The 13,974-nt window shown below is 38.8% G+C and overlaps 3 protein-coding genes and 3 long non-coding RNA genes across 6 annotated transcripts; 2 read left to right on the top strand and 4 right to left on the bottom strand.

Moving 5' to 3' along the window:
• Nucleotides 1–794: 794 nt before the first annotated feature.
• LOC309510202 lies at nucleotides 795–1,402 on the top strand. Its single transcript, XR_014210260.1, has 3 exons — nucleotides 795–881; nucleotides 1,006–1,073; nucleotides 1,345–1,402. It is a non-coding gene; the product is annotated as an uncharacterized lncRNA (long non-coding RNA).
• Nucleotides 1,403–1,717: 315 nt separating this feature from the next.
• On the top strand, nucleotides 1,718–2,968 carry LOC309510200. The gene is made up of 3 exons (XR_014210258.1): nucleotides 1,718–2,339; nucleotides 2,448–2,528; nucleotides 2,748–2,968. It is a non-coding gene; the product is annotated as an uncharacterized lncRNA (long non-coding RNA).
• Nucleotides 2,969–6,332: 3,364 nt separating this feature from the next.
• Nucleotides 6,333–7,829, bottom strand: LOC309510181 (uncharacterized protein). The gene is made up of 4 exons (XM_082191236.1): nucleotides 7,724–7,829; nucleotides 7,482–7,634; nucleotides 6,723–6,912; nucleotides 6,333–6,565 (listed from the first exon to the last, which is right to left on the bottom strand). The coding sequence occupies exons 1-4, from the start codon at nucleotides 7,806–7,808 to the stop codon at nucleotides 6,538–6,540; spliced, it is 456 nt and encodes a 151-aa protein (XP_082047362.1). The 5' UTR covers nucleotides 7,809–7,829; the 3' UTR covers nucleotides 6,333–6,537.
• A 14-nt stretch (nucleotides 7,830–7,843) lies between these two features.
• LOC309510203 (uncharacterized protein) lies at nucleotides 7,844–8,621 on the bottom strand (the record flags this gene model as incomplete). Its single annotated transcript, XM_082191240.1, has 5 exons — nucleotides 8,566–8,621; nucleotides 8,387–8,478; nucleotides 8,197–8,308; nucleotides 7,988–8,055; nucleotides 7,844–7,891 (listed from the first exon to the last, which is right to left on the bottom strand). The coding sequence occupies exons 1-5, from the start codon at nucleotides 8,576–8,578 to the stop codon at nucleotides 7,844–7,846; spliced, it is 333 nt and encodes a 110-aa protein (XP_082047366.1). The 5' UTR covers nucleotides 8,579–8,621.
• A 354-nt stretch (nucleotides 8,622–8,975) lies between these two features.
• LOC309510185 (uncharacterized protein) lies at nucleotides 8,976–10,727 on the bottom strand. Its single transcript, XM_082191239.1, has 4 exons — nucleotides 10,657–10,727; nucleotides 10,474–10,564; nucleotides 10,187–10,331; nucleotides 8,976–10,047 (listed from the first exon to the last, which is right to left on the bottom strand). Exons 1-4 carry the CDS (start codon nucleotides 10,713–10,715, stop codon nucleotides 9,950–9,952), a joined length of 393 nt encoding a protein of 130 aa, XP_082047365.1. The 5' UTR covers nucleotides 10,716–10,727; the 3' UTR covers nucleotides 8,976–9,949.
• A 238-nt stretch (nucleotides 10,728–10,965) lies between these two features.
• Nucleotides 10,966–12,046, bottom strand: LOC309510194. The gene is made up of 4 exons (XR_014210251.1): nucleotides 11,921–12,046; nucleotides 11,591–11,760; nucleotides 11,409–11,510; nucleotides 10,966–11,148 (listed from the first exon to the last, which is right to left on the bottom strand). It is a non-coding gene; the product is annotated as an uncharacterized lncRNA (long non-coding RNA).
• Nucleotides 12,047–13,974: the final 1,928 nt, after the last annotated feature.

Here is a 13,974-nt window from a genome sequence, read left to right on the forward strand (position 1 = left end):
TTTTCTCTTTATTTCTATTTATTGGTATCTTTATTCTATTGTATTTATTTGTGCTACTTTTTTCAATTTAATTCAAAGATTGAAATCAAGCTTCCTTGTGTTGGGTAAATTCTTAAGAACAAAATTACCCCATTGTAAAAATGCAATGAGTGAGCATACATTTAGGCGAGATAAATGTAATAAAAAAAAAGTCTAAACTCCCCCCTCAAATAAAAAATCCCCCCCATAAGAATCACCTAAGGGGGGATTTCCCCCCCATTTTCCAAAATGAAATTCAGGCCCTGCATAAGAAAGAGTATGGTATGTACTGTATCCAACAACTTTTTCAGCAATTTTGCTGGGCAACTTCTCAACCGATTGATTTAGTTCTGATTGGGTGTTCATGATCATTTTTGTGGTAGGACATAGGTTACACATGAGGGTGTGTGTGTGTGTGTGTGTGTGTGTGTGTGTGTGTGTGTGTGTGTGTGTGTGTGTGTGTGTGTGTGTGTGTGTGTGTGTGTGTGTGTGTGTGTGTGTGTGTGTGTGTGTGTGTGTGTGTGTGTGTGTGTGTGAGCGAGCGAGCAAGTGAGTGTGTGAATGTGTGCCTGTTTTAATGAACATGTATAAAAAGACATACCTAGATAGTCCTTAATTGTTTGCCATGCACTCCATACTTAGTTTGACATCTGATTTCTTCAAAACCACAGGGTCAACAGGGAAGAGAAAGCGGAAGTCAGGCATGTTTTGCATTTGTCAGGTTTTTTTAATGATATTGTTATTTGTAATAAATTCTATGATGAGCAAGACCGTTTCTGAATTGTTTGCCTTTTTTTAGTGGATATATGTATTTTTCTATCCCACAGAGGCAGAAATGGATAAAAGCAAAAGAAAACAAAAAAGTAAGTTTAAATGACTTAATACATTTGCATTCAGACTTGATATTTGATCATTTTGATGTGAATGCTTGACCTGGATATGTTAATGATGTTGTTGTGTTCCTAATCTGAGTTTTGATGCCTTCAGATTGCTCCTACCACACAGGCCTGGGTATTTATCCAATTAGGAGTGCTCTGAAAGAAAGAGTGAGAAAGGTAAGACATGCATAACTGAACACCATACTACTCTTTATTTGTTCTATTTACGTCAAAATAAAGTCAAGATGTTAAGTTAAAATACCCGTCAATCACAGAAGTAAAGATGGCAAATAGTCAAATAATGTAAATATTGTATAAAGTATATACTACAGTCTCTTGACTAAAATACTTTAAATATCATGGTAAAACATGAAACAGGAAACATGGTGGCTGTTACCAAAGCCTGATGCAAAAGAATTGTAAGCATGTATTGTTGTTCCTGTCATAGGGCCAAACAGAATTACTTATTGACTGGGAGCCTTGTGAAGCATGGTATGTGATCTACTATATGACAAATACAGAAATAAGATTGCTCTGACTCTCTATTTCACTCTCACTCTTACACATGTTTTGAAGTCAAACGCTTTTACCTAGACCTGTTTTGAAGAATGTGCAAATGTGTTTGAAGTTAACATTCCCAATCTAATAATTGAAATATCACATGTAACATCATTCTTTCCCTTCTGTTTTCAGTGGGAAACAGTGGACTCCTACTTGGGAGCCCAAGGAGTCATTTGTTTAAGTTTTTTAATTTTGTTCATTTTGTAATATATGTAGTTTTATTTATTTTTATTGTACATTCCATATTCAATAACTTTTTTTATAGTAATTTTGTTATATTTCTATTCAAAATAAAGTGTTGTTTACAAGCCCTGAGTTGAAGATGGTAGATGTTCAACATTTTCTGCCATTTCAGAACTGGATAATTCAAGAATGCCTAACATACAGAAACAGGTTCTTCTTTTGATATGTGGTTTATCAAGAGGTTAGTAAATTATTCAACCGAGCAAAATGTGTGCACAAATGGAAGCAGGACTCTTCATTCTCTCTATGCTGAGTAACTGACATGCTGTAAGTCAGATGCAATTTATTGTAAAAAAAAAAAAAAAAATTCCCTCACTGATGACAGTGTTAATTATTTAAAATGAATGTGCAATATCCATAATGGTCATCACAAACACGTTTCCAACCTGGCAGTTTCCAACATTCATACAATAGAAGGTGATGTAGTGTGATTATTTACAATATTTGATAATTTGTGATTGTTTTGGGGGGTTGTGTGTGTGATTGATTTAGCTGAAACTTTATATTCTTGGTGTTTTAAATGACCTTACATCTGTCCCTTTACTGATGTTTTACCAGTCACTGCTCCTGATAGGCTGATGTGGTCCCACTCCATTATTTGGTTTCAGTTCCATCAGTGGTCCTTGGTAAGGTAGATAAGTAAGTGTTGTACTGTTTTGGACATCCTCAATTTTTTACTTTACCAACTTCTGTACACCCACTGGAAAATGTCAGCTGAGCATTACATATTTGTCTCCCCCCAACCAGAAGCAAGCTGAAGAAGCCGGTCTTTCTCGTGTCCCACTTCTCTGTAGAAGTACCTCTCCACTGTTTGGTCGTTGATCCTTGGTAAGTACATCTTTCACTTTCATTTCACAGCCACACAATATGTCTGTGAATGACTGTAGTAATTTAATAAGTAAGGGATCATGTGTAGAACCCCAGTCATTATATTGAAAATAACTCCCTACAAGGCGAACAGGTCTTGCTTCATTCTGAAGGGACTTATTTCCCAATAATGACTGGCATTTTGGCCATAAATCTATGTTTTTCCAATTTGATTTTTAGGCTCTCCTGTTATATTGTGGTGGTGAGACTGTAGAAGGACCCAAAAAGAAGACCCAAGACGATAAGAATGCTCCAGTGGACAATGGTGGTGGTGGTGGTGCCGCTTTTACCTCATGCCGCTTTTAGCACACGGCTGTCCAATCAAACAGCCTGTTAAGCCTAAACACAACCCCACACACCTGTCCACCTATCATCTGCTTGCATCCCTGTAGTTTCCATTAAATGTATATTAAATTCAATTTTTGCAAAATATTGAGATATTTTTGTCACTTTCATACATATATGCATAGAGAAGACAATCATTTTGAGATACTTTTGTCACTTTCAAATAGACAACATTCAACAAAGTACAAATTAATTAAAAGAAGCAATGTCTGTAAATGAAATTAGTATGCATTACATTAATAAATATGGAATAGTTTTTAAATTTAGTATGTTAACAGTGTTTTATTGTTAAAGGTAGTTGTGCAGTTTGTGATCGGAGTTTATTTGATGTTTGTTGATGTTTACAGTCAAAAAGATTATTCCCACTACTCCGGGTGTGCCCCCAATGTGTGTGGAGTGGACACTCTTCCTCTGATTGAATGTTCATGTATTGATAATCCATAGCATAAGTAACAATAAAAATTATTTCCTTCTAACAATGACTCAGTGCGTAATTGGGTGATATTATAAAGTTCTGTAGTTTCATGCAGCCTGTTTATTGTTCTTTAGCCAAGCTGTACAGGGTGTTGCCTAGCAACAGGGGTCAGAAGTACACATTTTTGATATATTTTGTATAATTACACTTTTAATCGTTTGTCATTGAATGATGTGGTTCATATAACATAATTGCACATGAGATGGACCAATAACCGATATAATTGTAAACCATATCTTAAGTAATAAGCATAACACATTTCAGAAAGATCTGACAGTGTTTTAAGGATTCAAGCCCTTTTAAATGTGCCATTTTTTACACCTTCGGTGGGCTCTACTGAGGTAACCTGGGGTCCAGGGGCAGTAACATTTTCTCAGATGCTTCCTTCTATCTGGTTAAATATCATATGTAATTTTATTGCCACACACACACACACCAGGCATATCATATGCAGAGATACAGTACAATATCATGAGTATGTCATGAACAATAATCACGACCATAAAACATAAAGATATGTGCAATTTTGGCAAAATAAATTCAGATGTATATGTTTTGCTAAATATATCCAGTTTCATAGCTAACCTGCTTTGGCAAGTCAAGGGCTCAGACTCGGATCCTCAGACAGCATGTGGACAGTAATTTTCGGGACAAACCAGTTCACTAAATAATTCTCCAACCATTGACAGAACTGGTTAGGGTTAGGGTTAGGGTTAGTCATTGTCACAAGCTATAGGCTTTTAGAAAAATATATGGTTTTGGTAGTTGAATCAGCTGTCCTTCAGTGGTAAATAGGCCAAAATGTACCACCTGTAAAGTTGGTTCCACAATCTACAATATAGGGCTATGTAAACTGTAACCCATATGCTAAAAGCCTGTGCATGTCAGTTCATATGAATTAAGACATGTTCTATCCTCCTGCTTACTTCGGTGCATCATACTGCATAGCCCCATATTCTATATTGATGAACTAATTCTCCAATGCATCAATCTCATCCATGCCCTCATCACCTCCAGACTGGACTACTGCAACAGTACTCTCTATGGCAGTATTTACCATGCTCCTGAAGGACCCCCAACATTGCACATTTTCTTTGTCTCCCCAATCAAACAAATTAAATGTATTATTATTATTTAATGCCTCTAGTGCTGCTCTGTATTTGCATATACACTCACCTAAAGGAAGGATTATTAGAAACACCACACTAATACTGTGTTTGACCCCCTTTCACCTTCAGAACTGCCTTAATTCTATGTGGCATTGATTCAACAAGGTGCTGAAAGCATTCTTTAGAAATGTTGGCCCATATTGATAGGATAGCATCTTGCAGTTGATGAACATTTGTGGGATGCACATTCAGGGCACGAAGCTCCCGTTCCACCACATCCCAAAGATGCTCTATTGGGTTGAGATCTGGTGACTGTGGGAGCCATTTTAGTACAGTGAACTCATTGTCATGTTCAAGAAACCAATCTGAAATGATTCAAGCTTTGTGACATGGTGCATTATCCTGCTGGAAGTAGCCATCAGAGGATGGGTACATGGTGGTCATAAAGGGATGGACATGGTCAGAAACAATGCTCAGGTAGGCCGTGGCATTTAAACGATACCCAATTGGCACTAAGGGGGCTAAAGTGTGCCAAGAAAACATCCCCCACACCATTACACCACCACCACCAGCCTGCACAGTGGTAACAAGGCATGATGGATCCATGTTCTCATTCTGTTTACGCCAAATTCTGACTCTACTATCTGAATGTCTCAACAGAAATCGAGACTCATCAGACCAGGCAACATTTTTCCAGTCTTCAACTGTCCAATTTTGGCGAGCTCGTGCAAATTGTAGCCTCTTTTTCTTGTAGTGGAGATGAGTGGTACCCGGTGGGGTCTTCTGCTGTTGTAGCCCATCCGCCTCAAGGTTGCTTCACAAATGCTTTGCTGCATACCTCGGTTGTAACGAGTGGTTATTTTTCCCTTTTCACACCATTCTTTGTAAACCCTAGAAATGGTTGTGCGTGAAAATCCCAGTAACTGAGCAGATTGTGAAATACTCAGACCGGTCCGTCTGGCACCAACAACCATGCCACGCTCAAAATTGCTTAAATCACCTTTCTTTCCCATTCTGACATTCAGTTTGGAGTTCAGAAGATTGTCTTGACCAGGACCACACCCCTAAATGCATTGAAGCAACTGCCATGTGATTGGTTGATTAGATAATTGCATTAATGAGAAATTGATCAGGTGTTCCTAATAATCCTTTAGGTGAGTGTACATTTGATGTATGTTTTAAAAATATATTAATTTTTTTGACAATTGGTCAACAAAAGTTCTGAAATCATACATAAACCATTAAAACGTCCATATTTTTGATTGATTATGATATAAAGAGGTGTGCTGTGGTGAAATAAACCTAATTATGCTTATCTTAGGTGCTGTGGGAATTTTGATGCACAAGATATCTTCAACAACAACCGTTCAGAGAGCATATTTTTGACATGTTGGTCAACAAAAGTTCTGAAATCATACACAAACCATTAAAACATCCATATTTTGATTGATTATTATGATAAAAAGAGGTGTGTTTTGAGATAAACCCAATTTCACTGACCTTACCAGCCGTGGCAAGCTTGATGTACCGGATATACTTGTAACACCTTGTACAGTATATAAGTGTTACACCCATTAATTTATGAAATGTCAGCATGTGGCACATATTTTGATTCAGGGACCTCCAGCTGCTTGTGTGTTGTCAGGAGGCAGAGCATAAGATTGGAAAAATTTTGATTTCTAGAAAGCGCTATTGTCAGTGAATGAGTAAGGTGTGATTTTACTTAGCTCATATATAAACCTTACAAGTTCAGAAAAGTGGAACAACAGTGTAACCCTGACCAGGCTCCTTTTTGCCCAGGCAAAATTAAATGGGAGACCACACATGGATTAAGATACAAAAAATAGTGATTTATTACAGTAAATATATGAGATGAAAAATGAGAAATAAGCAATAATCAGTATAAATGATATGGTATGAAATAAAAGTGTGGCGTAATCAGTCATATGGCAAAAAGGCGAACAAAAAGAAAACAATGTGATACAGGAGCGGAATAGCAGCCATAAAAGTCCCTCACACTGCCCAGGCTGCAATCAATCGATTACAGACACCTGCCCGGTAGCTCCTCCCTGAGAGACACAGACACAAACAGAGTAAACATTAAACATGTCCCTATTCAAACTCTGGAAAACAAATGTAGTATTAATGTTATCTTTACTCAATTTGACAGGTTACATAAATCAAGGGTATTAAAAAAAAAAAAGACACTTTTCACATAATCATTACCTGCACTCCTCCTCTTCATTTTCACTGGTGTCTGGACTGCTGAAATCACTTTCATTTTCCTCTTCCAGCTCTATAGCAGAGCCCCGAGGACCCAAAACAGCCTTGTATTGAAGATGCACCTCTTTCAACGTATCCGAAACTTCAGATAGACGTCTTCTGCAGAGACAGGAAAGGCCCTTGTTTTGCTTGTCTGTAAGTGAAAAGTGAAAAACATCCAAATTACCATGACATACATTTACATTAATTCATTTAGCAGACGCTTTTAGTTAAACCCACAGTAGGACAACAATATGCAAGTGCTATGACCTTTCTCAGTTTGATCTAACGCAGTACAGAAAAGTTTTTGGGTTTATTTTTTGAAGAGAAGAGTAATGTTAGTATACTAGATCAAGTGCTTTTGAAAAAGATGCATCTTCAGATGTTTCTTAATAGTGGCTACGGACTCAGCAGCTCTGGTTGAGATAGGCAGATCATTCCACCAGCAGGGAAGTCATGGTAAAGGTCTGAGAAAGAGATTTTGAGCCTCTTTAAGATGGCACCACAAGACGTTGTTCGCTTGCAGAGCGCAAGTTTCTGGATGGCACATACCCACCTTGCTTTATAATATTTGTTATAACTCATCAAAATTAGATGGTCAGTGTAATGTTTTTCAACTGCTTTCTAGTAAGATATGTCTGTTGTTAGGTAAAGTTAAAGTATGGTGTCCTTAACACCATTACTTCCTTGTTTGATTGGTATGGTTACAAAGATGAAACTTGCCTTCCTCTGAAGTCTTTCTTTTAAGAGTTGCCTGCAACTTCTGCAACCATGAGCAGTGCTGGGCCATCTCCTGAACAAGTATTGTCCTTTCCTCCTCCAGTCTCATTTTCAGCATGGCTTTGTTGAACATTTTTAACTTGTCTTCGATTTGTGCTACAACAGAAGTAAAGAAAATGTATAAATAACAATTTTGACTTGAATCTTTACAAAATAAATCAGATGCCTCAGGAAACTCTGCTTACCGCTGCCATGAACCTCCCACGGCCATGTTGGGGATGGGTTGTCTCCTGATAGTGACTGCTCCACTTCATTTAGATCAATTGCCATGGCAGGCTCATGACTGTTATATGTCTCTATGTCTTTCAACAGCAGTCTCTTTCTCTCAGCAATTTTTCTCCGCAGGCGGTGATCTGTAAAGACAAGCAGAAGGTATAAAAAAATGACCAAAAATACAGTGAGCAATTATCTATAGACAATGTAATTCTACCATTTTGGCGGTATAGAGCCTGCTTCCGCTGCCTCACGTTAAGGTAACGTCCCTCAATGGACTGCTCTAGGGAAGTACCTGTTGTATCTGGAAACACAACACAAAAACACAGGCTTACAGAGATAGTGGAATGCAGTATAGTAAGCAGTAGACAGCTTAAATATCATGATCTATGATCGCCGCCAATGAGGAAGCACAAAGTGAAACATGTTATTGGTTCAAACTTACCACCAGCTGCCCATTTCCTCACATCAGACACCCACACTGCTTCATCAGTGCAAGCCAAGCTTTCTTTAAGCTCCGCTAGACTTGCTGTCTCCTCCTGAAGCCTCTGGCAAGTCTAATTCGACAGTTAAACAATACAGTTACACAAAGCTACACAATAACCACAAATTGAAACCATTTACAGAGAACACACCTTCACATATCTTGCAGACAATGCCCGATGCAGTGTTGTGAATTTTTTGTAGTTCCAGGCCATAGCATGGATTGTAAGCATATCCACACGTGCTGTTGAGAGTAAATGTTGAGTGAAAATCATGCAATAAAGCAATGTAATGCTAAAAAATTACATTAGAAGAGAAATTCTACAATTACCTCCTTTCGACATGTATTTAGTTGTTAAGGCACAGCGGGAGAGGTAGCTGTTCACCTGTTCAGCTTCCTCCCCTGCAGTTGACCCTGCTCCTTCTTGGTTTTTGCCACTCCATGTAATCTAGAAGAAGGCATGTAAGGGATAATGTAATGTCCGCCGATCATATCGGATAATAAGTAACGACAAGGCGAACCGGACCCTGACGCACAGCAGAGGGACTTATTTTCCGATGATAGTTAAACATAATAAACACTGAACATACCTCACACTTAGAGGAATGTGCTGTAGCGTGCATGACGCTTAGGAAAGGCCTGGTTGATGTTAGCCCCTGGAGATCAGGAAGGATGTTTGCTGATTTGTGTAAATATGGCCAGTATTTACACATTACATCCATGGCGATAAACCTTGGCTTTAAAGGGGTCATATAATGGTACATGCACTTTTACAAGTTGATTGCACTGAAATGTCTGTTGGCAGTGCCTGTACACAACCATCCTATCATGATAAAAATCCATCCAGTGGTTTTGTTTTAATCTCCTTATATGTTTGACCATCTCTGAAATCAAGCCGTTCGATATTGTGACGTCATAAGATCGTACGCCCCTCCCGCTATTGTGATTGACAGCCGTGTTTCAACACAAGACCCGCCCTGAGCAAGCTGTGACAGCCGTCGTCATAGTAGTCCGCCATTGTTGATATGCTGGAGTAGAATGGCGTCTAAGCGATTGTGGTGTTCTGTTCTTAGATGTAATAAGGAACACAGCAGTCATTTGGATGTTCCTAAATCCGAGCCGTTGAAGAAGCAGTGGCTGAGTTTTGTTTTTGAAGCAATATGCCCAAAGGATTGACGCGGGGATTCCCTCACGGGGATTCCCCACGATCGTCTGTGCTTTCATGTTTGCGCGAATCATTTCACACCAGACAGCTTCACAAACGAGAAAAAACGGATCGGTACCAACGTGTTCCTGCTGAACCTCCAGAAGATGTGAGTGTAATGTTTTATTAACCTTTATATTAGTATTTATATTAATCTTTGCGAAATTTGCAAACCTTGCTGCAGGCTTCACGATGAATGCGTCTAAGGTTTACACTCAGGGTACATTACGGCATGTTTTCTATGTACGACGTTCTCAATATAATTCATAATCCCACGTTTATAACGAATAACACGTGGTTATTGTGTTAGATACGGTCAGAGAATGTCTAATACGGTGTACCCACAGAACAGAGGGGCGGGGTGAGCAAAGCTCATTATCATTTAAAGACACATGCACTGAAACGGCGTGCTGAAAACAGAGCTGTTTTTGACCAGGTAAAATTAGTGTTTTCTTACAATACTAATGAGAATTTTTAATTAAAGTATATTACAAACTTTTAATTTAGACCCTAAAGAATCATATTAGCTTGTACAAAAATGGCATTATATGACCCCTTTAAACTCATCAACTCCTTGTGCAGATACATGGGGTAGGCAAAGATTTCACCTAGGGATATAAAAATTATTATTGTACATTCTGAAGAGATCATAATGGGAAACTCAACCAAGCAGGGGTATATAAGCTGCATACAAACAACAACAATACAAAGTTACATTTAACAGCAAACAATTTATTATAATCTCACCTCTGAACATATTGAGCGCTTTAAGGAGGAAACCATGCCGACACACCGCAACCTCCATGCCCTCTTCGTCCAACTTGAAGGTCCTCCTAGAAGTCTCCTTCGCTGCTGTCCACGAGGAGCTCCCACATCTGCCTTGTCCAGGTAGCTGTGATGTAAATGAAACACACTATAAACATACTGTATATACTCCTTGTAATTTGAAGCTGAGGGCAGTTTTTTCACCAATGCAAATACAATCTGGGCTGTAAAAGCATACTAATTATATTAAGAAATAATTTGAAACCTGCCTGTTTCACAGCTTTATGCAGGACATCAACAAATGTTGACACAGATGTGTCTTCTGCAATAAATGCTCCTTCAAAAAACGAAGAGTCGGAGCTGAGGAAGAAACCAAACAGAACATTAATCTATGCTGAATATTAAATATAAAAAAATCCAGATCAATCTATACTGGAAGAAAAAAATATCACCTTCCGCTTCGGAGAAACCGGTATAGCTTCCTGTTGCCATCCACAGAGATTGCCAGCATGTCTGGGGTGCAAGCAGGGCAGGTGACAGGTGCACCGCAGGACATGCTGTCTTCCTCAAAAGCACAATATGAAAATTCGAGGAAGCTGCGCTGCAGCGTGTCCCCGCACACTGGTCCTGACTGAAAGATGCATTATATTAAATGTTACTTTAGAGATGTCTACATATGGTAAAGAATTCTATAATATGGTGAATACTTACCCGCCCACCACACTTTGTACGTTGCTCCAGCAGCTTTGCCAAGGCTTGTCTGGACAGTGCCGGAGCGATGACTTTTAGTTCCCTCACACTGCTGAAAAGGTTGAGGGAATACAAAGTGGAAGAGCTGGTGGAAGCTGGCCAGTATCCACTGTTTATGAGGTCCATGAACTCTGGAGCCCACTGCTGCTGGCATGTTTGGCATGCAAACAATGGCTGGTGCATGTCATAACGCCCTTGGGTAATAAGAAAACAAACCCATGAATACCTGAGTTTTTAGAAACAATCAGCTGGCACACCTTAAGACACTTGGGCTACATCTTGAGTAGAATCACACCAGCATAGTTCAAATAAGTATATATTTTTTGGTTTATCATAATGACAAGATGTATTCTGTCGTTTTAGTTAAAGTACTATTATTTTCATTTTAAAGCAAAGGCAAAAAAAGGGGGAAACAGCTGAATATTCAAAAAAGATCAGAGTTTAGAAATATTACCATTGATGGAAATTAAAATGACTGCTTTGCCAGGTGACACAGTTATGCTGGGGACTTCACAGGGACATTTTTGAGTCACTCTCACCGTTGGCAAAATACAAGCTAGCAAAGGAAAGATAAACACAAAATGAGCCTACTAGATTTATTACATAAGAGTACAAAAGAGTTTTGCAATTACCTACCTTGGTCGTGTGAGCTGTATCCTCCCTCCCCTCTAACAAAATATTTAGATGGGGGAATAGCTTTAAAAAAGCCCTCAAGGACTGACTCCCTATCGTGGAGTGGCCATCTTCTGTGAGTCTTGCTATCGCAGGTTTCACAGAACCACTGGTCTGGCAGACACTCTCTGCATCTAGGAACGAAATAAATGAACCAATATAGTCATTGAACCAACTCTTTAAAACAGCCCTGACTCCACCATAAACGTGCAGTTTATCCGAAACATGAAGACATCAATTAGTGATGCACTCTAAAAACCTACAAAGTATGAAAGAACATTAATGAGATCTCACCTAACAACTGCAGGCTTGCAGCAATGGCTACAAAATGGTTGGCCAACATCCTGAGTTTGGATGAGGCATTTAAGGTGGAATGGCCTTGCCTCCTTCCATCTTTGTGAGGCTTGCTGCTGCCTGAAAGCCCATGATCATGATGCCCTCTGGATTTCAGGGGAGTCCGACATAGCAGAGAGGCTCTCCATGTTTTTTTCTGCAAAGACAAATATTAATTTAATTGACAAAGGACCATTTCTATGCAGACCCATGATTTCATAAAAATGGGTAAATATATTGCCAATGCTTTCAGTAACATAAATTTCAGAACTTTTCCAAATCAACTTTCCAACAATCTAGGGCCAAATTCAGCATACTTTGAAACATGTATCAGGGTAAATTGTATGAACGTGAAAATTGAGACGTAATTCCATTGGGACAAAATTGAAAATACTAAATGTGTGATTGAAACTACCAAAAAAGTGGTTCAATAATAGGACTCAGGCCATTGTGGACACAATTTGTGGCTTTGATGATTTATAAGCAGTTGATGTGGGTACAACTGACCCTTCGCTAAGCCACGTCCGATACCGCCACAGGCCAATTCATGCCTTAGCAGGCCTTAACTAGGCACGGGAGGTCTGGCAAGCTTTCGAGTTTTAACATTTTATGCCAGAATTTTACATGAATCCAGGATTTGGGTGAACCCTGCTTTCAGAACTGCCTCAGAAAATTACATAAAAATAATTCAAATGTATTCGACCATATTTTACCAAATTCCACTTGAGGATCAAGACTGGCTGCAGGAAGATCTTCAGTGAGCAGGTAGTTCCCGATCTGGTTGTGTGTAACTACAACAGAGCACACAGAGAAATAAAACCAAGTTAGACCACCAACACAACTTGATTTATTGACATGATGTGTAACCAATTACTATTATTATTATTACCGGTAGCTGAGGCTTTGGGCCGCCCTCCACGCCTCCCCCTTGGCTTGCCACGCCCTAAACACACCCTTTTTGGGATTGGCGGAGGGGGAACTTGCCTCTGCTCCTCGGATTCTTTCTGGGGGTTGAAGTGAAAATCATGATTAGGCTGTTAAATATATTTTTAACAAAAGATGCAATGGATATGAAAAAAAAAAAAACTCTTATCATAAACTTTATACCCTATATATTTTGAGGTGGAAAAACAATTTCAGGAAAGAATCCTTGATCAATGCATTCAGTTTGGCTGGACCAAGGAGTTCAAAAGTAAAAACCAACTCTATACCCCTTTCATAAAAATGTTTGACAATTGAGAGCAGCTAGATACAATCACAGACTGAATGAGTCTGAGGTACCTAGGCTTATATAATAGTCTACAAGAGTGATTATTATAGCCTAAATATTTCTTCAACCATTAAGGTACAATGGATTTTTTTGTATGTGGTAATACATAGAATAGGACTAGGACCCAATGTAGGCACTCTACTTCATTGCATCTGAAAATTAATTTTAAAAAAAATAAACGCCTAAAAAACACCTACCCTGGCTTCAGTCAGAACATGTTCTAAGCTCATTTCAAGAGCCATCCGTCTCCCCTCCATGTAATTGTCATCTTGACAATCGGTGACACGTGTAGTGGTCATCACAGAAACGAGGGGCAGACAGAAAAAGAAGGACAGACACAGAGATGGACAGACAGAGATAAGAGACACAGACAGAAATGAGAGACAGACCGAAAGACAAACAGTGCACAAATCCAGAGAGGTTGGCGCTTAAAAGGGCCTTTGGTTGTGGTGGTGTAATGATAATCTACTAGTAGGTGGGTAATGTTAGAAGAATCTAAAAACAAAAACAAAAAAACACTTGTTTACGGGGAGGGAGTTAATGGGACAGAGACAATGAAATGACTTAACAATGGATAAAATATAACATTTTTGTGACTGTTATGCACAGAGCTAAATATACCTTTTTTTAATGAGCACTGAAGTGCTCAATTAAAAAACTAAAATGGACTTGGTTCTGTTCACTCTATTTTCTTTAGCGAATTTTTTTCTATTTTCTCTATTATCTTTTATTTCATATTGAAAAA

This window comes from Leuciscus leuciscus (genome assembly GCF_965113295.1).
Source record: "Leuciscus leuciscus genome assembly, contig: SUPER_11_unloc_4, whole genome shotgun sequence".
Lineage (NCBI taxonomy): Eukaryota > Metazoa > Chordata > Actinopteri > Cypriniformes > Leuciscidae > Leuciscus > Leuciscus leuciscus.

Coding starts and splice junctions, on each gene's coding strand:
- LOC309510181 (XM_082191236.1), bottom strand. CDS start 7,808: ATGGCAATTGATCTAAATGAAGTGGAGCAGTCACTATCAGGAGACAAC. Junction 7,635..7,723: donor GTGGGAGGTTCATGGCAGCG/GTAAGCAGAGTT, acceptor CTTCTGTTGTAG/CACAAATCGAAGACAAGTTA. Junction 6,913..7,481: donor AAGAAAGACTTCAGAGGAAG/GCAAGTTTCATC, acceptor TTTCACTTACAG/ACAAGCAAAACAAGGGCCTT.
- LOC309510185 (XM_082191239.1), bottom strand. CDS start 10,715: ATGCTGGCAATCTCTGTGGATGGCAACAGGAAGCTATACCGGTTTCTC. Junction 10,565..10,656: donor CGGTTTCTCCGAAGCGGAAG/GTGATATTTTTT, acceptor TTTCTTCCTCAG/CTCCGACTCTTCGTTTTTTG. Junction 10,048..10,186: donor AGCGCTCAATATGTTCAGAG/GTGAGATTATAA, acceptor TTATATCCCTAG/GTGAAATCTTTGCCTACCCC.